Source organism: Empidonax traillii, unplaced genomic scaffold (assembly GCF_003031625.1).
Source record: "Empidonax traillii isolate 1590-97213 ecotype Southwest subspecies unplaced genomic scaffold, ASM303162v1 scaffold275:size1536655, whole genome shotgun sequence".
NCBI lineage: Eukaryota > Metazoa > Chordata > Aves > Passeriformes > Tyrannidae > Empidonax > Empidonax traillii.
Window position 1 is genome coordinate 80,171 of NW_020955468.1, and position 23,430 is coordinate 103,600.

The 23,430-nt window shown below is 36.1% G+C and overlaps 1 protein-coding gene across 4 annotated transcripts in view; it reads left to right on the forward strand.

Annotated features, from left to right (window-relative positions):
• The window catches only part of NRXN1 (neurexin 1), a 426,871-nt gene that overhangs the window by 73,546 nt on the left and 329,895 nt on the right, over window positions 1-23,430 (forward strand). For 3 of the 4 annotated variants that reach the window (XM_027889907.1, XM_027889910.1, XM_027889909.1), the window contains 2 exons: window positions 2,436-2,462; window positions 3,423-3,542. In XM_027889907.1, the coding sequence (XP_027745708.1) occupies window positions 2,436-2,462; window positions 3,423-3,542 (147 nt within the window). The remainder of the gene's footprint in view (window positions 1-2,435; window positions 2,463-3,422; window positions 3,543-23,430) is intronic. The other variant, XM_027889908.1, reaches the window with a different exon arrangement.

Sequence of the window (23,430 nt, forward strand, 5' to 3'; positions counted from 1 at the left end):
AAAAAAAAAAAAAAAAAAAAAAAAAAAAAAAAAAAAAAAAAAAAAAGTGAAACCTCTTTTTCTCTCTTCTATCAAACTATGAAGCCATAATGCACTGCTAATTATTTTTCTCTGTAAGATTTTGTACTTAAAATATTTATATTTCTCAATAACTTTACTAAGTGCATGAAACATTTTTTTGCAAACCCAGCTGTGGGATTGGTGTGGCAAATAGTAAGGTTTACATTTTGAAGCTTCAACCACAGCCAGATAGATATCTCTGTTCTCTATCATTGAATACTGGTCATAATTTATACTTGGCTGAATCCACCCTGTTGACAAATTTTCAATGACTAGAATGGATAAGAACTAACAGCTAGAAAAATAAATATGCTAACTAGCTCTTCGAATTGTTAATGGCAGACCCCAGAGCCAGGTTGTGTCAACACTGTTTTTCTCTAGTCGACACTGTTGTACTTTCTTTACACACTTTAAATAAAGCAGAATTATAGAAATTACAGTATGATACAAACATAGCTATATATTTAGAAGAAAAATGCACTTTGTGCATGCTTGTGCATATATATTATAATTCATGTACTATACAAGCTATATGAAAAGTTTCACAATATTAACATACATAAAGATTTCAGTGGTGAAGGAAGCTTTTTGCAATGTATATTGCAAAAAACCCCTACAAAACAGTGTATATGTTAGTTTAAAATGCTTTTTGTGTTATATATTGCATTAAGCCCTCACATAGGACAAATCTAAATGAGATACCAAATCCAGTCAATTAAAAATTCTGCAGAGAAGACTGAATAATTTAAAATATTTAAATTGAATATGAATAAAAGGATGAAAGCTCTAAACGAGCATATTACAGTACTTTTACTAAATAGCTTAGTTCTGCAATACATATATAAGAAAATGTGGGCCTGTTTTGGTAAATATTGTAGTATTTACCAACATTAAACAGTCCTCCTCTATTCTTTGAAAAAAAAAATCCTACTTTTATTAAAAGAAATGCTTATATGTAAGCTAGTCTTGATGGCAATTTTTTAATAATGGCTAATATAGATATACCAAAAGTGCTAAGAATCAATTCAATAAAAGGCAAAATACCTTGTTTTGTAACAAGATTCTATCTGTATTTTTTCTAAATATGTGTGTTTTGACATGTACTTCTTAATATGCCCACAGGGTCCTGCAGTTTGTGTACTTTTAAGTCCTTGTGACTTTTGCTCTACTTTTGCAAAAGATGAGGAAATTCAACATTGCATAACAAAGTGTAAATAAATCCATGAATATATAACATTTAAACACCTACAGATATTTTCACTTCAGCTTTGTAAAGTTTCTGAGTAGCAGAATCTGGTGAGAAAAAATGTGTCTTGTCAGCTAAGGGATTCTGTCATTATAATCCCTAGCTCAAGAAAGGGTGATGTAATGCCCAAATGTTTAAACTTCTGGGCTCAAAACTCCAGAGAAAGGGAAATCACTATGTAATGTCTGCCTACTGCAGTAAGTCAGTTATTGTTATTATTATAACAGGAGAAAATAGAGCAGTTAATAGCTTTGCCAAAAAATGCAGTGTACTCTGCCCTTGTTCTCAATCACTCTGGTGGCTGTTCAGGCCTTGGTTCAGAGATGTGCTTGAGCAGTGTCTCATTTAAAGGAAGAGGCCATTGAGCTGACTTAAATCGTATTGGTATGGATTTTCCTAAAATCCTGGCAAATCAAAAGAAAGTCCCACACTGAGATATCTGAAGAAGATGTGGATTTCTCTCTGGAGAGTGATTTTTTAATATATTTATATAATCTTTGGACCAGTTTTGCCCTGTGATCAATGGCTGACAGTGGGAGTTTCAAATGGATATTGATGTGTCTCCTCCAAAACAATTTAGGACAATTTTATAATTCCAGAACCAAATCTTTCCTTGTAGTGTCAAGAGTTAGTGTGAAATGTGTGTGTGAACTTATTGTAAAGTGTGGCTCACAGTCTGTATTTCAGTCTTCACTCATCCATCACAAAGAAAGGGGCTAGAGAAAAGACAGTCCACAGTGGATGATGGTGCTAATTAGTCTTGAATTCAGTGTATCTGAACATGACAAATGGCTAGTCAGGATTCAGCCATGCATTTACTCTGTTAATACATTCATATCTATCCAAGGAAGAAAAAAACCCCCACTTTTAATTTTCCTTCATTACATGTCATCAGCTCAATTAACCATTATATTTCTAGTAAGATACTGGCAAATTACTGCTTTCTTATTTTGGCTTGCCTGAAGATTTATGGCTATTAGCATTAATTTGTTTGCATTATATGGCATTTCTTTCTCTCTTTAACAGCAGCATGCACTTTACTCTGAATGTTTTTTTTCTGTGTTTGCTGCCATTTCAATATTGCTTACTAACATTTACTATATTTTGCTTTTTTATTTTGCTGACAAAGTTGCATTGATGAAAGCTGATTTGCAAGGTAGATAGCCCTGTGTGTATTAAACAAGACTGAAACCCCCAATGCACAGTTGGATTCCTCAATAAATGCTCTGTACATTTCAGAACTAAAGTGTGTTATTTTGTTTCAGATTTTGTCTTTCACACCTCTAAAACAATGGGCTACATGAATCTTCATTTTCCAGCATAGCTTGCATTAAGGCTTTCAGTCTTGAATATGTTTGTATAGTGATTGCTTTAAGTGCTTTGATCATTCCTTTTTGAAATTTCTTTATATTTCAGTAGTTTAGTTATGATTCTCTAGAAATAGAGTAGCTTTGTTTTTCATGCGTATGTCACATTTTGGCATGTCGGTTCATTAGTAGTCTGATTTTCTGCATTTCCTCTTTAAAAAGGAACCTGCATGGGATCCCTGAAGCATGTGAATCAGTTCTTGTCAACATTCCTGCCAAAGAATCCCAAACTGCCCTTAATTTTAGACCTAAATGATTTAAAATAATTTGTGGGATTTAAATAATTGTAATAGTGTAGCTTCATTTTATTATTTTTTGAAATTTGTATTTGTTTTTAATTTTATTATCCAAACTTTCATATCCTGGAGTTTTGATTTCTGTGGCATCTGGCTTTGCTGTTTGAAATATATTTACAGGAAGAAATAATGAAATTTTTAGAAAACATTTAGCCAGTTAATGGTCTGACACGAGCTAAAGAAATAACTCACAACAACGTTCCCACTGTACCTGGAATAACTCTGCTTCCGTTTGTGCATTCTTATGTGTTTGATATAGCAATCTTACAACTAAAGCAAACCCACCCTTTTAATGTTACATGCTGCTACAAAATCAGCAAGTTTATGTGTGTTTGACTTGGTAACTCTTTGCTCATATGATTTGAGATGTTGGCAACTAGTTAATGTGATCCAGTGAGAAATACCTTTCTTTGGAAAACAAAGTGCAAGTCCTTTTTTGTATGTTCTCATTAGGCCCCAGCACAACATGCCAAGAGGATTCGTGTGCAAACCAGGGTGTGTGCTTGCAGCAGTGGGATGGATTCAGTTGTGACTGTAGCATGACCTCCTTTAGTGGACCATTATGCAATGACCGTAAGTATGCAAAAAAATGCCCCTCTAAATGCTTGGGAGCTTAAAGGCAACATTTGAAGCAAGTGTCATATTATTATAACGTTAGATATTTAAATGAACCGGTAAACCCTGTGAAAATCTGTAAGGCTTGCGATAAGAGCAAAGCTAAAACACGCAGTATAAATTTTGGACAACGGGCAGTATGAAACACGGGCAGAATTTGGTTTTATTGCACTTGATTCCGAATCTAATATACTGATGGTTACCTGTTTGATATCATTCCTTTCCTGCGTAAATATTACAAACGGGATTTTTTTTCCTGATTGAAGAAACGTTTTACATTTTGTTATCTTAAGTTACATTATAATTTTGTAGCACTATCATGAGGGCTATAATTACTGTGAAACAGTTGACAAGGCTCATTATCTCTCTTTGTAGATTTCTTTAGGTGACACACTAAACATGCCAATAATAAAAGCATGCTGAGTATTTTAGTTCTTTTAGATTTCATCTGATAAAACTACACAACATACACCAACCATCTGGTCTTTCAGGAAAAGCTTAAATGTGTCAAAAATAAGGGTCCTGATTCCCCAGCTTCATAATCTAGTTTTATTCCAATCTAACCTTATTGATCTAAGTAGAATCATGCAGAAGTGATACTGGAATAGTACTGGAAGAGCCATAATGTTCCATGGTAAATGGTAAAAGCAAGCTACTGAGTTTTATTCTTAATTCATCACATTTGTAATATCCAAGTGTTGCAAATTTTTGTATCTGCACAAAGAGGGAATTTCCCTAAGGCTTTTGTCTCAAATTGTATTTCTCACAAGGCTAGAAAATTAATTATATGTAAATCCTAATTATTTATTCTCATGAAAGTTCCATAGTTTGAAAGCTGTGGAAAAAACAAAAAGGACTCACCTCAGTCTATTTCTTTGCAGTTGCTCTCATGGTAGAAATGAAATGTGGTATCAAAAAACTTTCAATAATTTGAGTGAAGGTTTGGATTTAGTTTATGTATATGAGTTTGCAGTTCCCATCAATATGTGTGATTAGTCATATTGCTAAACATATATTTTTAAAGGTTTCAGTCACCTATCAGTTACAGGAGAAAATTTTGCTTTTAAGTTCTTATTTCTGTTCTCCTGTTGAGTTGTTTCAAAAGTAACTAAAAGCTATGAAAAAGAAGTTACATATATAACATCTAACAAAGGAAAAACTTTGTTTATAAATGTTTTAGCAGTAATTGATGTCTGGACCTGGAGTATCCTATGAATTATTTCCTCAAGTGACAGCTAATCTGTAAATTTCACAAATCGATGAACTTACATAAGAAAGATATTTACCAGCCTATGAAGGCTCATTTACATGGTAACATAATGGACTACATTGCACACAACTGAGATATTTCACAATATGCTATTTCTCAAGTTGGTAAAGGAGTACTTTTACTTTAGTAAATGGCTGCTAAAAATACTTTTTTCACAGATAAATCTTTTAAAAATATTTATTAATCACAAACATGAAATATAAGTTTATTCTAAATATGGATATTTTGTAATAGAATGCAGATTCTAGTAAATAATACATTTAGTTTCTGCTTTATCTTGACCCCTTATATTAGTTCAAATACTGAAAAATCTGCAAAGCAAATCTAACAAGAGGGATTTTTCCTAAGGTACATGTGCCAGAAAGGAGGAAAAATGATGTCGTAACCTCAACGTCATCTAAACGCTCCAAGATTGCTCTCTGCAGTGTCTGGGAAGAGCATAATGGGAAGAGAAATGATGAAATGTTACTACAGTTTTTGATAACTTGCACAGGCTGCACACCACAGGCTAAACTTTGCAGCACTGAAGTAAGACAAATTCCCTTCCTGTGAAGAAAGATTATCTCAGTGACAGGTCTGGAATAGCACCTGCTTGTTGCTGAAAATGCATTCCCTTCAGGAAGGATGTAGGCATGTTCCCAAGCAGTGTGCGCGAGCACGTTTCCATTGCAGATTGTGCTGCTTGACAGAAGCTGAAATCTAACCCAGTATTGCTATGCAGGCAGTACTTTGGCTTATTTTCCATGTAAATTAGTGATTTAGCTAAAATGGAGTATTTGGGACATCATAGGTAGAGGTTCTTAGTTCTCAAACCCCAAAAATTGACTGCTTAATAATAAGTGTCAGTGGTAATAACAGAAATAGTTAAAAGTACTTGTTTTATGGAGATTTGCATTCCTCCAGTATTGGATGTCCATGTCTAGGTGTTTGCAGAGAGGTGCTGGAGTGTGGCCTTGGTGACAAGAGGGCAGGACTGCCCCATGCTGGTACAGCCTGCTCCACCAGACACATCACAGGGCACAGCTGAGTCCCTCAAGCAAAGCTGGTGACAACTCTATGAAAACACACTTAGAAAGTACGCCATTCTTGCCAAAATGCTGGATAGATAAAGGATGAAGGAACAAAATGAGTGAGAAATAGCAGAGGGAGCATCAGTGTCAGAGTGGGTGTGCAGCTGGGTGGGTGTTTTGCCCTCAGCGGCAATTTTACCTGCCACACCTCACAACTTTTTGTTCCGCCAGTTATTATGGGACATATTTGAGCAGAAATTTCAGTGACAAAGGGACCAAGGTGAGAGGGGACCTGTGGAGAGTGCCTAGTCTAACCCCTCTGTTCAGAGCAGAGTCAGATACTACAGGTTGTCTGGGTCACCATCTCTAAGGATGAAGACTCCACAACCACTTTGGGCAACCTGTGATGGTGCTCATTCACCCTCATAGTACAAACATTTTCCTTAAGTTTAAACAAGATTTCATATATTTCAGTTTGTGCCTATATTGCCTCTTGTTTTCTCATGGGCACCACTGAGAAAAATCTGTCTACCTTCTTTACCTCCCATGCACCAGCAATTTTAAAACACTGAGTTGCTGCCACTGAGCCTTCTCTTCTCCTGGCTAAACAGTTCCCGCTCTCTCTCTTCATATGAGAGAGCTCTTAATTGCCTTTGTGGCCCTTTGCTGGACTTATTTCTGCATGCTCATGCACTGGGGACCACAGCACTAGGAGACAGTGCTCCAGTTGCATCTCAGTAGTGCTGAGTAGGGGGGAAAGATCACATCCCTCAGCGTTTCTGCAACGTTTTACCTAAAGCAGCCAGTGGAGCTGTTGGCCTTTTTTGCCATAAGAGCACACTGCTGACTCATGTGCAACTTGTTGACTACCAGAATACCCAGATCCTTCTCTGAAAGGCCGCTTTCCAGCTGGTCAGGTCCCAGCTTTTCCTGATGTGTGGGTTTATTCCTCCCCAGGTGCAGGATTTGTCATTTTTTTATGAGGTTCTTGTCAGTCCACTTCTCCAGCTTGTCAGCATCCATTTGAATGGCAGCACACACATCTGGTCTATCAACCACTCCTCCCAGCTTTGTATCACCTGCAATTTGCATAAATTTATGTGCACAAATTACCTTGCTGCATTTGAGCTGATACTTTCAATGTGTTTCCCATAGTAACCTCAGTGCACAAAGATCTGACACGCATCGTTCCTAGGCTTTATAATGCAAATGTTTCACATGTATCATTCTTGTCTTTAATTTCCAAAACAGAGTGTGTGGAGGAAATAATGAGAGAAATAGTTTCTTGAAAAGTGTTATAATACGTTCTACTAATACATTGTTCAAGAAGTTTCTCTAATCTTTCTGATAACAGCAAATTGTTACTCCTGTGCTGTTCAATATATTATTGCAGGTGAAAATGTGCACAAGCTTTAAATGAAGATTTGTTTTAAAAAGTTTTCTCAAAATAAGTGCATGTGAGGTAGATTGTTTTCTTTCCCAGTCCAAGAGTGTCCTCTGTGTGTCTGCTTGGGAGAAGAGAAATTTCGGAAATGTGCTCCTGTGAAAGAGGACCTGGGCCTTACACTGGGCTAAATGTAAAGCTATAGTTTTACAACTGTAGTCAGGAATACTATCACAGAAATTTTACTTAGCTGCAAATCTTAGTAGTCCACTCCAGTGAGTATGGAACGCTTGTAGACTATAAACCTTTGTGGCAAAGGTGGGAACTTTCTATGTGCTGCAATTTCCTATTTGCAAGATTGACAAGGCAGGAGAATTTTTGACGCCAACATGCTATACAGTTTATTATTTTGTCTTTTTGATGTGATATGACACTTGGAGACTCAGGGCACCAGTGCTCTTTAGATGTGATAGACAGAAGTGTTACACTGATAAATGTAAAGCAGACCAGTAGCAGTTGTTTCTAAAAAATGGGATTATGTAAAGACTGTACTAAAAGGACAGTTAATGGCTGTTGTTACAAATGGATGCAAGCATGCATCTCCTCTGAGAAAACACATCGTGAACACAGTAACTATATCTAACAGCAGGTTATGTAGTAAAAGCTATCCTCCCAGGGAATTCAGCTTTTTTTTATAAGAGTAGGATTGAAAATTACTCTGGCATAGCAAAACAAATCTATAAAAGATAATCTGCTTTCTATAAGTTTACATCTGTTTTTTACTCGGGCAGTCTTTAAGTGTAGCCATATTAGTGAATGTAATGGCACGTTTGTGGAAACAAATACTGCTATTATTGCATAGAAAATAGCAGACATAATAACATTGTCACATTACATTAGTATAGAAATGTTCAGTGCCAAATTACAGGGCAGCTTCAACACTGTCTGTTACCATAAGGGAATAATGTATTGGTGTTGTACTTGTGATGGTATAACTAACACTGTGTCAACACTTCCATTAAAATCCATTTTTGAAGGGTTAGAACTTCACCACACAGTCTCTCCTGACTAGGAATTCAACCTTCTCAATCACTGTGAGTAACAAAACTTTTTTTTTTTTAAATTCTCTTGTTTTATTTTTACACTTTACCAAGAAAAATCAAAAGTCTTAAAGTGGAGAGCTGTGTCAATATTACCAGATGGGTTCACATAAAACGTTTGATTTTCTCGATATTTGGTTGTGTTATAGAGATATTGCCTTTCAGCTGAAACTATACCTGTCCTTGTCAGATTTAACTCCAAGTGAGTGTTGGCTTTCCTAACTCCCTTCTTACATCAGGGGCTGAAACATGTATGTTTCCAGAAAATCAAATCCTAATTATTTCACAGTGAACACACTGAGCAGTGGGTAATTGTGGCTGTTGCTGAGGATAGTAGAAACAAGACACGGGGAAAATACATTAGTTAAAGTTTATGAGAGATTTGGATATTAGAGTATTTGACATAATAAAAATTTCAAAAGGAACTGAATGATTCTCTCTTCAGTGTAGTGTTTGGAGAGAGCATTAAGTAATATTGAGGTTACACTGTAAAGCGCAAAACTCCTAAATATTGAGTCAGCATGCATAAGTGAGTGGTTTTATAAATACCAACCACCTTCACTGCAGAACTCTGATCAAAGCAGGCACATTCTCACACTCAATGAGACAAGTCTTATACTTTGGGAACATGTAATTAACGAGTATGTAATAATCCAGATTGCAAGGCGGGTAGTTCAATATTCCACACAAGTGTAGCTATGTCTTTCCTTAGGCCTGCAATGTTTAGTGTTTAATGTTGTGCATGCACAAACTAAATTTATAATGTATAAAAAATAGCAGTGTTTAATATTTTCTGTTATCCACACCACTGACTATTTACAGTTTTCTGAGTTATCATATGCTGTTGAGAATTGAGTAGTCATTCTCCTATCACAATGTCTTCCTTCTCCTGGAATGCAAATCCAAGGGTAATATTCACTGTCTTTGCATTATCAGTCCAATATTACACAAACGATGGATTCAAATAGATTTACTTGACATTTATGAATTGGTTTAGCTGTTATCAATACTGCATCTTTTGTACCTTTTTCACACCTAGAGTGTAAGATCAGTCTTAATGCTACTTTTGTGAGCAGGATAAATACATAATGAAGAAGTTTAATTAACCTAGTGACTGAAAGCTGAACTAACCACAATATCCACTCTCAGTAGTACTTTCCAAAATACTATTACATATTCTTGGCTAAGATTTTGTAGTTGCTAGATACCAATAAACATATAACCTGCTATCAAGAAAAGGGATAGAAAATTACTCAAGAGCACTTTAAAACACATTTTATTTTCATTTCCAGTAGCTGAGAATTAAAAAAAATCTGTCCCTGATAACATACCAGTCTAAATACTTCATATGATTACTTTGCCGCAGAGGCTCACTTTACACAAGAGAAATAAAGATTGCTGCTCATAAAATTACAATGCCGGGCAAAATGGTGGAATGAACTAATTGAAGAAATCTCAATTTGTTCAGCTTATTTTATCTGATATCTCTCTATAATGAACATCTGGAATTTCTGGTGACAAATATCAGTGGCCTAATTTGTATAAACTTCAAAGGAAGTAGGACTTTACACACACAGTCTTGAAAAATGCAGAAAAGTTGAGGTGTGTGGGAGAATTAGAAAAACTGTAAAAAGGGCAAGGAAAGTGTTGCAAGTGAGCCATGGCTGTCGACCAAGATGACTTTTTTTGTTATTTTTATTAGAAACCTGATCAGGATAGACTGCACCTTGAACTGTCAGGCTCCTGTGATGTTATATGGGAGCACATGGTGTATCAGCAAGAACTATGGAGCTTGATGCATGGATGACAACATTTTTTCAAGGTTTTATTGGCCCACCTCTGTTGGGCTTTTTGTTCTCTTTTTTATGTGCATTTTGCAGTATGTAAATTTTGGCTTTTCATTAAGATATATCAGTCTATTAATTATGTAAATAAACAGGCATGGTTTTCTTAACAGTTTGAAAACAAGTTTAAGAATTTTTTCGTGTCTACATACAAATTCTGGAGTAGTCAGTTAGATGAGCTATCCATGCCTAAAATAGTTGAGGAATTTCCATTTTCTTAAATATATTGCAAACTATCTCTTTAAAAAATGAAAATAATAGAAAGTTGTTTGGTAGTTATTTTAGAAGCTCTCACATGTGAGAATATTTCTAACAAACAGTAATAAGAAAAGTTTTAAGTGGGATACTTGATACAGAAAAAGCCAAAAAGGAACTTTCAAGGTAGCCAAAATACATTGGTGTAGTTGTGCTTGTAGCTGAGACAGAAGCAAATATGCAACATTTCTGGCCTACTCAGAGGTATTTTCTATTTCACAATATTAAAAATGGAACATAGTGTCAGAAAATTGCAAGCTTCTCTCTGCCTCTAGAGGAATCAAGGGAGTAATTAAATTGGATTTTGGTATGTCAATAATATCTTTCTCTTATTAATGGCATAATAATTTTGTAAATCAAATCCTAGAAGTGTTTCGAGTGTCATAAAGGTGAAAATGATTAGGGGTTAATTAAATATATTCTCATGGAACTAAAATTGTTCAGTTGGGTATCGTTAGATTCCTTTCTCTAGAACTTTCAGTTATTACAATTTAATGGCATATTATGTACAGTTCAGACCTGAAATTTGTGTAGTCAAAAGCTATTGACAGTAATAAGCATACTGGATGAGTGCTGTCAGCATTCTTTCTCACAGATTTCTCTGTACATCCCAACAATATCATATATTAAAATCAATTTTAGATAGCTGGTAGTTTTCTGAGCTAGATTAGTCATTATACACAGCACAGCTGGAATAGAAATATTAACTCTGTAATGGTGTCAGTCGTTCATCTCCAACAACGCCAAAAAAAAAGGCAATGAGTGCTAGCTTTTTTAATAGGTGACAGCTGCAAGGGTCACGAACGGTAAGAAAGAAGAAAAGCTTTCCCAAGCAGTGTCTTCTATAATCCATTGTATGAGAATAGCTCAAAGTGTATATGGAGAGTTTGGTAATGTATATCTATTTCACGTGTAAGATATTTAAGTACAATGGCGCAATGGTGCTTTAGAAAGATAAAATTATTCAGTTTTTCTGTAGTCTATACAACTGGACTGGGGTTACTAAGGCAACCTGTTCTTCCTCAGCATGTGTTCTGGCTTGATAGCTAGATAGGTGGGTTAGATTCACAGTAACTACATACATAGGAGGAATTTGTATGCTTGTTGCAAAACGAGATTTTGTTGGTCCCTTGACACCATCTTCAGAGCCTTGTGTGTTCGATTGTGCCAGATGCCGCAGAAGATTAAGGCAAAGAAAACCTTTCTATTAAAAGCAGAATAAAGGAAATTACCTGAATCTGATATAGGTAAATCAAGGTGTTTCAGAATCCAAAGATCTGAGCAATTGCTCAGAAACTGAAAATGGAAGCATGCACTGGAGAAGCGGTAAGGCACAGAGAAGGATACATTATACAGATATTTTTGCAGCTTTCATGATTTTGTTCCCATGCGAAAGGGTGGACATTGGACCTGTTTTGACCACTTTTGGCCTGCCACTCCACTTAACTAGCAGTTAATCTAAATGAAGTATCTGCATTTTTCTTAGCACATACATCTACAAGGATGCCTATTCTCTCAGTGTCACTTGCAATGTTTAAGATCCTTCAATATTTCATTTTAACTTAGGCTTATGAATCTTGTACTGATGTTGCCTTTGGAAATCTTAGTGGCCACTTTCTCCTTAGGTATTCTAGGATATTATGAAAGAAGGCAACAGAGTCAGTAATAACAGTATGAAAAAATACTGATGGAAGCAAATACTCCTAGGACCAAAGGACTTTTACAAGGTTTTAGTGTCTGGTTGCTTAATGAAGACAACTGCAAAATGAAGTCCCAGGCTGGGGAAAACCACTCCGTAATAAAAGCAGTCAATACCCATGTTGGGTATTGGAAAGTTGGAGCTGTAGAAAAGAGGGTGAAGAACAGCTAATGCTCATAAAGCTGTTTGGTGCCCACAAACACAGTTAAAAGGTTGTGTTAAGGATGTATGTCAATTTCTCACTAATTCTGGAGGAATGCTCATGCTGCTAAGCTTTATACTATCACTCTTCTTAATGAAGCTACACTTTGAATTGAAAACAGACATATGCAAAATCACATCATTGCACTGCAAACATCCACACACTAAAAAATACTTAAAATGCATGATATGCGGTGTTCATTGTCAAAGTGCATTAATATTTACAGACACCATTTGCAAATAATCTCAAATTCTGAGTCTGCTTTACCATATAAGGTAATCCTTCCTATAGTATGTTTTTCTGTTTAAAAATTCTATCCCTTCTAAATAGTGTAAATCTTAAGAAAACTGCTAAATCAGATCAGTGATCTGTTATTTGGACAGGACAGATGCTTTCTACCAGCAAACTGAAATTCACTCACAATTTGAGTTTCAAGTCACCAGTTGAATGACTGATTGTAATACACTGAAATCCAACGTCACCATATATATGGTCATAGCATTTTTCCCCTTGAAATTAAACCCAGAGATTTTGAAGTTACTTGAAATCCTTTCTGCTCTCCTTTTTTTCCCCTCTTTATCCCATCTTCTTGATCACCAAAACATATTAGCTTAGCCTCAGGTTTATTATGGTCATGAATTTTCTCGTGATCCAGTAATAAGTGTGGGCTGGCTTTCCTGTGTGGTCAAAAATTCATCAGATAGGTGAATATTAAACACTGATTTTGTAAGTGGTAGATAATCATGTTATTTTGTTTTCTTTAAATACTCAGGTTATTTTCTGCTTTTTGAAAATAACCTTTTCTTGTAACGTCATGGCCTGTAATCGTAGCGGCTGTCACATATTTGAACTAGTTTTATGGCTAGCTCGTATCTCCTGTTTTGACCCTGAACCAGAGCTCCCCTGAAGAGAATCAGAAACACCACAATCCTTCAACACGTCAGGAGGAATCCAAGGGCCTCCTTATTCTTCCCCCATTATCCCCCCATATGCAGAAGTATATTTGTCATTAAAGCCCTTCTTCACTGTTTCTCCTTCAAGCAGTTGTGTGCTGTACAGTGTACACACAACAGTCACCCTGTATTTCTGGGAGATGTCAGAACCCCTACACAGGTACACTGGGGTTTGCATGAGCAGTGAATTGGACCCATTATAGAACAGTCAGACTTACTATGCACTTACAAACCATCTGTATGGCTCTTTCACAAGGGGTTCAAGCCTGCTCAGAAGTATCATGCTTGCTACGACACATAAAGACGTGATATGTGCATGGGCAAATGACAAGTTTGAGATTCCTGAGGATCCAGCGGTTAAGCCAAACTGCTTGATATCTGAAAACGCTGGACAAATATGAAGAATCCTTTAACTTTAGCCATAATCCTAAAGTCAGAGACAAGTATGTTCAAGGGGCTATTTGGATATCTATTTGGTAATCTTTGCTCTTTAGCCAAGTTCTGCTTTAGCACTGAGCTTCAATCTTTCCCGTTTTATTCAGTCTTTTTTTCTTTTTTGTCTGCTAAAACGATGGGGGCACATTTTAACATGTTTTATTTTTTTAATCCCTGAGGGGAAGTCTTTATAGGAGAAAATATTCAAAATGATAATTGAAAACACTACCAGGAATAAATGAAAAATGGTTCCAAATTTGGTGGACCAATAGTGGCATGTCAGATCAAGTTCAGATAATTTAAGAACTCAGAAGATTAAATTTCTGTACAACTGAGGCCTGAACATTTTGAAAATCATAATTTGGGGAATATTTTACTGAGCAAACATAATCCCATTTCCTCTGAATTTCTACCCTAAAGCTTTTCTCTTTCTTGCCTCTACTTACTACCAACATGTAATACTAGTGATATTTAATTTGAACTACTTAAAGCAGCTTTACTGGGATGACAGCCAACTTCAAAGAAAGCTTGTGTGACCCCAGCAAATGCACAGGGCCGAGAGATGATATTTTCCCAGAAGATTAACCTTTTCCTGTGGATGATACTGTATGCCAGACAGCAGGGAAAAACTTGTGGATACTGATTCGTTAACAAAAATGCAGTGTATCATAGTTTCAGATATGTAGAAAAGGTATTTCTTGCAATTTGAGTATTTCTGCACTGTGTGGGGTTTTTTGATCCAGTTGATCACAAGATAAAGAGGTTGTCTAAGGAATTGCCCCAACTTGTTTCTCAGTCCCATTTTCTAGGAAAAATGATGTCAGGATTTAGGATGTGTATTAGCGACAATGTTGTAAAAAATGTTTTTGAATTCAAGTCCTTCGGAAAATGTCACTTTTGAAAGTTAAAACTGAAGTGTCTTCTCTACATTTAGAGCAGGAACAGCACCTTAAGTAGAAATATAAAATTCCCCTAGAACACTTCTAATATAACCTTACACAGAAACTTTCTAAGAGTAAGAATTCTGGTCCTTTTTTTTTTTTTTTTTTTCTGCTGGTTCTATGTACCTTCCAAAATGTGAGTGTCAGCAGAAGTGAGGATGGCAAAGATATTTTTAAGGCAACTCATGTAGCTCAGCATCACCAGCACAACTACGGTGATTGTGGCAGGACCAGCTGGGAGCAAATTTCAGACTTTTAAACTTCTTAGGCCAGCTCTGCATCCTAAGCCAAGATCTTGTGGAACATCTTTAGCTTGATATGCCAGAAATAACTAATATGGGTAGAAGATGCCGGGAACTGAGAGTGATATTGCTCAGTTTGTGCATAGTAAGTTACTGATGTGCAAATATTGGTGGAAGGGTGTGTTAATTTTTAAAACTGGAAAGAATAAATAAGAAGATATTGTGGAAGGCTGTAGGGAATCATAACCTTGCATATAAGTGCGGGGAGCTGTACAGCCTTAGGTCATAGATTCTGGGCAATACTGGGTAGTTTGAAGCAAAGTTCTAAGTGATCTTAAGTACTAAGCAGGTAAGGCCCACCAATTTTTAGGAATAATAGAAAGTAGGGGGAAGACACTCCATAAGCTGTCTGTACACAATCTCTTGTTCATTTTTAGGTTTATTTAAAGTGAAATATGGACTACTGAGAAGCACCTGTACACTAGCAATTAATATCCCCTCATGTAAATATTCTGAAATTTAATATGCATGTTTATGTGAGTAAAAATGTGAACAGGTACAGAACTTTAAAAGTGATCTCATACGAAGACAAAATCTTTCAGATTAATATATTCTCAGAGATAAATTACTTCTTCAAATCACTCGTAAGTGATTCTGAATAAATTCTTTTTTCATCACTCTATTAAAATATAATTGCTTTAAAAAAAAAAAAAGATTGTGTGTGGGAAATTTAATCACAGACCAATAACAGCATTTTGGAATTTTTTTTCTCTGACTGATGCATATACTAGTAATCCTCTTTTCACATTAAGATGTCTTCTTAATGTGAAATTCTTAGCTGAGTTTCTGAGTTTATTGGCAGTGTGAACAATTTGTCAATTTTTTTTGCTGCTTGAAGATGAAAAAGCTCAAAATCCAAAGACGAGGTTTAATATGAGTTTGCACATTGCAGATGTCCTGTTTTCCAAGCAGTTGTGTGAAAATTCAAGCATTTCATTAGATGGACTTGTTTAACTTGGAAGAGCCTTCATCTTTGTGGGCAAGTAAAATTGATAAAAGGAGTAGGGAAGAAATATACAGCTCAGAGGTCCCTGAAGACCTTTAGGATTTAACCTTCATTTGCTTTTTAATCTTAGCATTCTTTATTATTCTGTGGAAGCATGTGGTTTAGTTCTTCAAGTTGGCAGGTGGCAGCAATTCTGTAATTATATCTTGGTTCTACGCTGCCAAGGCACAAAGGAGAACCATGGTAATCCACTCCAGTGTATTTTCAGTAGTCACTGCATATTGCTTGTGCTATTAGAAAAAAATCCTATGTAAATCTCTCTTCTAGTAATAAAATTCCTGAAGTTATATATATTAAACAAATTGTTTTAACTTTTGAAGAAAGAAACATAAAACCATCAGACTTCATATGCCACTCTGCCATTGAAAGAAAAAAAAATGTCTAATGATCATGAAGAATAAATGTTCCTGTCCAGGCTGCCTCCTTTTTTTTTTTTTTTTTTTTTTTTTGCCAAGGCTTAGCTATTTAAGATATGTAAATTATTTAACCTACACTTGTCCTTAAAATATGATTGTCACCATTTACATTCACTTTATATCAGCTTTTAAAATGAAAAGATTTGCAATGATACTTATCTCTACTGCCATCTGTACTCCAAAACTTCTATTTATTAGAATTTATACTCCATTTAGATATAACATGATTTTTCTGTTCCTTCAGTTTAGTAAACATTTAGGTAGTAATTCTGTAGTTATTTATGACTGAACTTGAGGCTATTTTCAAGCACTTTTAGACCCTTATTATTTTTTCCTCTTGGAGTGGCATAAAAAGGCCTTAAGTCAAAATCCAGTATATCTACAGAAAGCCAGAGTAATTACCTTAAGAAGATAGAATGTAATAACACTGTCAGAACAGGAAATCTCCCCTCTGCCCCGGCCCCCAGGACAGCAAAACAAATGAAGGAGAGTGTGGACCCAAAAAGGAGATCAAAAAGTTTTCTTCTGGCTCCGACTGTACTAACCTGGGTCATCACTGGGGTTTGCAGGTACATTCCTGTTCACTACCCACAATGGTTCTTCTGCCTGCATAGGAAGAATGAGTTTGGGACTCATTGTTCTTGGATGTAAGGGGAAAATAAATAAATAAAATGTTTGTCTCAGCTATTGTGTTATTGTACTCAGAAAGTGATTTCTGCTATGCAGGCTATTGTGCTATCCAGCAGATTGAAGAGGGTAACTTTTCAAGGAAAATGCATCAAACGTAGAGGATACGTCAGTATTAACATAACAATGTACAATTTTGTCCACTCCACACTAGTAGCAATATTTCATACCTCTTTGTGAAAAACATCAAGTATATGGTGACATTTGAGATCTGAGTTCATGGATGATAGACACATTCCAAAGAGGTGATAATAACAAAATAATTATTCATCTTCAATGCCTATTTTTATGTGCATTTTTTCCTGAAAGGTTTCATAGCATCCCAAATGAATATGTTTCTGTAGCATGCTGCCTGTTCATATTAATGTTTGAGAGAGATATCAATGAATTCATTCATGAGAACATATATGTCAATTCTTCAGACAGTGAAATAAGCAATGATGTTGTGGTTATCACGATTAAACATCACCTCTGAAAATTCTTTCCATTCAGTGCTGATATTTGCCCTGTGTTCATGCTGGAGATAGTCAATTGTAAAGACCAGATTGGAAGCAAATTCTTTGATGTTTTAAAAAGTAGGAAATAATTTTTTTACCTATCTGAATGTCAGTTTACCGTGAGTAAATTAAAATGTTCCGGAACAGAGACTGGCAATTATTGCCAACTGTATCTCGAATGGCATGCTCTGGTATTAGTATTCCTGGCAAGACTTTTTTTTTTTTTTTTCCTGTCTTTGCAATATGTAGCTCTTGTTTCATTGCATGTATTTAACTTGGGAGATGAACATGATGAACAAACGAATGCAGGAAAAAAATCCTCCTGATATTACATTTTCCTTATCTTTATCTTTTCTTAAGTATTTCCAAATCTCCTTTTTCTTTTGGTGTATTTCAGTAGTTTTGTTTGTGGACTAAATTTCACTGTGAATGAATTTATTGATAAAGCTGTCTTTAATTCACTGGGACCAAGATGGACTTCTAAAATGCAGCTATCTTTGTAGAGAACCACGAGTACTGTCTCTGCCTAGGCCTTCATGGTTCTGATATGTTTGGTTTCCAGGACTGACTGTGCAGAGCCTGTGCCTGAATGGGGATCTGCTACATAGCTGTACAAACCATGCTATGGCATAGGGCCATTATTAAATTTACGCTTCTGTGGTTCCTGGCAGTGCAGTCGTGTCTACTGAGAAGCCATTGAAATGAATTCCTCAGGCAAAACATCCATTAAACTTTTTTCTTTAAAGAAAAAAAATCTTCTGCTAATTTGCTGCAATTTATGTTTGCTTTGTGATTCTGCAGCCAGGCCTGTCAGTGAAACTGTGCTAATCATTAGGAAGTTAGTGCCTGTATGTATTCAAACATCCTACAACTACAACTCCATAACTAAAGCAACATTTTAAAAGGGTTTGGGGTTGTTTTTCCAGCATGGTTAGAGGCTTAAAAATTCTTGAGTATTTTGTTTGATGAAATAACAGTGCTTACAGTGTACTTTTTCCCTTTTATATAGTGTAGTTTAATGATAGAAAATGGATGTCTCACAGATAAAATTACATACTGCATGCTATTGTGTCCTGTCTCTAAGACTTAAGCCCTGTAATCTTTTAAAAATTGATCATTAGTTGCTTATCTTCCATAATGTTACTGTTGACTAAAAATTTGGAAAACAGTTAAATTAAAAGAAAAAAGACTAGGAGGCAGTAGGTAGCAGTTTGTGGGAAGACTAATAGATATAGAGAGTGGATAGGTAAAACATTTTGTATAAAAGATTTCAAGATTCCAGAAATCCAAGATGAGAAAAGAACTATTTAGCCATTTTAAAATACTGGGTCAACTTTTCCCCCTTTTTAAAGACATACAGAAGTCTGTTGATCCTCTGTGAGCCTTGTCATCTCATGTGAAAAAGCTGCAGCTCCATTCAGATCTTGAGTATGCAAATTCTATTCCATTGTACTCCTTCGTTCTTGAAATCTGTGTCTGTGCTGCTCATCTGAGAAGTTTAATACTCAAAATTAATACAAAACTACTCTAAATGTCATTTTGGAGAGAGTGAACAACTGAAGAAGGTGGTGCTTTCTACTGATATTTTAGTATTAGTTTTAAAATAGGTAAATTTCCACATCAGACAACCATGCAAGTGCAGGGATGAGTTTATATCTGTCACATGCAGCAGTTTGTTCAGCCAAGAATTTTCGAGTCAAATTCACATCTGTGTCTAGGATTTGATCTGGTGTTTGTGATTGCAATAGTGTACTATTATGTGCAGTGATAGTAACAGTAACAGTTTATGAAACTAATATGCTCTTTCCCTAATTGTTTCAAATCCTAGAAAGATGCTGAGAGTAGCTAAGGCCAGGAGAATTTACTTTATAACCAACCAATTCTTTTAGCTTGCTAAACCATTTTAGACTCTCTCCTAACATGCTCTATTTTATGTTATTCAGATTTTTTTTTCTCATTTTTATCTCAGTGTCATGATTAGATCAGAGGTTTTACCATGCTAGGATAAACCTGTGATCCAACTCACTCACTTTTCACTATTTGTGAGATACCAGATGCTTCTGGTGAGCACTTGAAAGTTGAATGACTGAGCTTACCTTTAGGAATTTTTGAAAATTTAAAACCTCTTTTTACATTTATTGCTGGCCAAGCTTTTGTTTCTTAAGCAGTGAGATTCCTAAAGAGAGATATGAAAGAGAAGGTTATTCTAATTTCACATTTTGGTGAGGGGCTGGGTGGAAAAGTGCTGCTGTGTTTTGTAGTCTTATCAGAATAATGCCAGATTGCTTAATCCCTGTTTAAAACTTTCAGCAGTCCTGGGTTTAAGTTTCTAGTATACAAAAGATTGGTGCATTAGCTACAAAAGTTCTGGATATTTTAATTAAATGCCATTTCTCTTAAGCATTTTAGCATTTAGTAGTATTGACTCTGTGCTGAGATTTCATTTTGCTTAGAATTCAGTAGCTATGATTATCAGGGCACAATTGCAGCCTTAGTGTTCTCTGGTAAGGATGGGAAAATTGCTTAGACTGAAATGATTTACAAATTTCTGCACATCAAGGGGTTGCCTGCCAAGATTCTGCTTTTCACAAATGTGAATCTCTCACAGTGGGAACGCACATGGGCAATTGCTCTCCAAGAGATGCTTTATTCTCAAATTTGCTTTTCCCAGCTTGAGGAAGTTGCATGTTAGTTCCAGGTGCCTGTTGTGGACAGCTACATTTGACCATCCAGACCATCGGTTTAGGTATTTTTGCATCCCTGTGAAACTTGTTAAAAAGCCATTTCAGAGAGACATTCCATGCTTTCCAGGTAGGACAGCTTGCTGAGCTGGTTAGGAAGAATATGTTTGTATATATCTCTAAAAAACAGATTGGAAATAACTGAAAGACCAAAATAGTGGGATGCTGGGAGAGGAACAAAGAGAAAACTATGTGGTATCCCTACCTGGAGACAAGTGACTTTCAGGGAGATCAAAGGACTCTGCTGCCTCAGACAGCTCTCTGTAAACTGAAGGGAGAATATAAATTAAAAAGTGCAGACATGTGCTCTGATGTGAGGTTACTGAAAGCAGCCTTTAGCCTTTGTAATTTAAGTCTCATGACCTGTCGAGCACAGTTTCCCATGGCTGCATTCACATGAGAGAAAGAATAACTGATTTTTCTTTCTTTAATCTTTTCCTTCTTCCACTTACTTTAAAAAAAGGAACAATTAGACAACCAACTGAACAAACCCACACATGCTCTCTTGTCTTTATCTTTTGGGCCTAAATGCTAAACTTTGAGCTAATAAGTTTGAGAACATCCTGGGGGGGCAGGGGGGGAGGGGTGAAATAAGAGAGAGAAAATGCCTGCTTTCAGGAGAGTTTTCCTGATTGGTTGATGGTCTTTCTTAGGAGACATCAACAAAGACACTCACACCAGATCATTGTCCAAAAAGAAACCAACTTCCCTATCTTAAAAGATGCTATAGAGGGCATGTTTTACAAAAGCCAGTAAACTAGCTTCAGTGATCTTATCATCATTCCTGGTCATACAAATAATAAAATAATGTGAAAATTCTCTAGTGGCCAGCAGGAAAGATGAGTGATGGGTGCCCCCAGGTGAGAATCCTCTCCTGGGTGTCCTGTTCCACAGAGCAGGAAATCACATATTGTTGACAACTGTGACCAGACCATTTTTTTTCCTCAGTGAGACGATACCTGTCATCAATACCTGTCATCAATACCATCATCAACCTTTTTCTTACTGGTCTTTTTTTGACAACACTCTGCCATTTTGACTCTGATAGGAATTTCCTTAACTGGAGTGTGTAGCACACTATTTGACTGTTCAGCTCTGTGCACACCTATTTTTTGTAACATTCATCAAGTACTAGAATGACTGGTTTTTACTTACCTTGCTAATATGGACTCAGTAATCTGGAAGTTCACAGGAGGATGTGATGGTGGATATAGTGCAGAACTAGAAACTGAACCTACAGGGAAACAGGGGGAAGAGAGGGGAGAAACAAAGTGATTTAGACATTGAAATTAATCACTATCTCAGGGACTTTGACAGAAAAATAGTAACAAGTGCACAGCACAAGGCTGCAGGGACGTGCAGTTGGGAGACCAGAAGAAGAAAGCCACAACCACAGTGTAGCCCCAGGGTGTGTAGGTGGAGAGTTGAAGAGAAGGAAAGGCTGAATGGGGTGCCTTCAGTGATACATGAGGTAAAGCACGGTGCAGCATTCTTAAAATCCTGTTTCTGAATGTGTCCAAAAGCACTTCAGTTTGACAGCAAAGAGCAGATAGCCAAATATTTCATGTAGTAATGGGGTGCAAGTACTCCCAAGCACATGTTATAGTAGCATTTAGACATCTATGTGGTCTTTTTCCTCCTTGCCACTGCACATCTGATAAGTAATTGATACAAGTTTCTCTCTAAGGGGTCCTTATTAGATACATTCTCAAATGCCTGACTTAAGATGTTAAATAAATCAGCTGATCTTCACACTCTCTGGAGAAAATGAACAGATTCTTCCTCTAGTTGTGGCTTTCTTAAAAGCACTTGTGTAAAGTTCTGAAGGTCCACAATATTTATAAGCAATAATTTTTATGAAAATGAAAAAATTCAAAACTGATATCTTTAATCTACTTTCTATTTTCTTTAGTAGATAGATATAAGAGAAGACAAATAGGAAAACAATCCTGTATAGGGTACATGAAAAGACTATTGCGATCACTCAAATTATGCAGAATTACTTGTCACTCAAAGTAAGAATTTGCAATTTAGAGAAAGCATCAATCTGAATAAGAAATTACTGTAATTAAACATGAACAAGGCTGTGAGGTATTTCTCAGTGCAAAATTAGCGAAGTTTGTTCTGAAACAATTTTGCTGTGGAAAATCAATATTGAAAAACAATACCAAAACCCAAGAAAATCCTGCAAACAGGGTTATATTTGGAAACTCTTGAGGCACTCTCTTTCACAGTGTAATATAGTTTTTCTGTGTTTCCATTCCGGTTGTTAACTCCAAGTGTCCATTCATTAACTGCTGACTGGGCTGAGAATTTATCACCTGATTTTTTTTTTTTTTACAAATTGGGGTTTAAAGAAAGAGTTAATCTAAACTGTCAAGCCCAGAGCCAGCAAACTTGGAGAAGATGTAGAGCTCAGACTTTATCTGATGCACAAACATGCTCATCTTAGATGAGCAACAGCTCGTATTGCACTGTAGTAGTTCCATGACAAGCATTTTATGCTTCTGTATTTATGTGTCAGCTAATTCTGCGTAGCAAAAAGTAGTGGATACTGCAGGTTCGATGATTCTTAGTTCCAATGCACCTCAGCTCCCTAACTCCTCCAGTTGATTTTGAAGTTGTGCTTCCATGTGTTTAATTCACTTTTTTCCTAACCATGTAGTGCTGTTTACATCTTCTTCTTTGTGCCTAGACAAAAAAAAAAAAAAAGCCAACTCACTGATGCCTAATCTATTACTAGTTACCTCATTCTGAGTCTGATGACAATTTGCACGTACTGTAACTGCTTTACCTCCATGTCCTTTCTGATTTCCTCTAGGAAACTGGGCCTGTCTGAACTGATAGTTAACTTAGACACATCTGACACAGTTATTCTTATTGCTGACTGGATGCTGCTCACAGTCACATCTGAGTGTTACCTTTTGATGTTTTATGTACCTCTGCATTTCTTGCATGTACTCAAGCACATTTTCACTCCGCATTTCATATGCTTTTAACCCAGATTCTCTGATTAGTTGTGTTGTATCAGATAGGTCTTCCTTTATTTTCTGTATTTATTGTCTACTTAAAAGTGAGAGCATAATAATAAAGGCTTGGTTAAA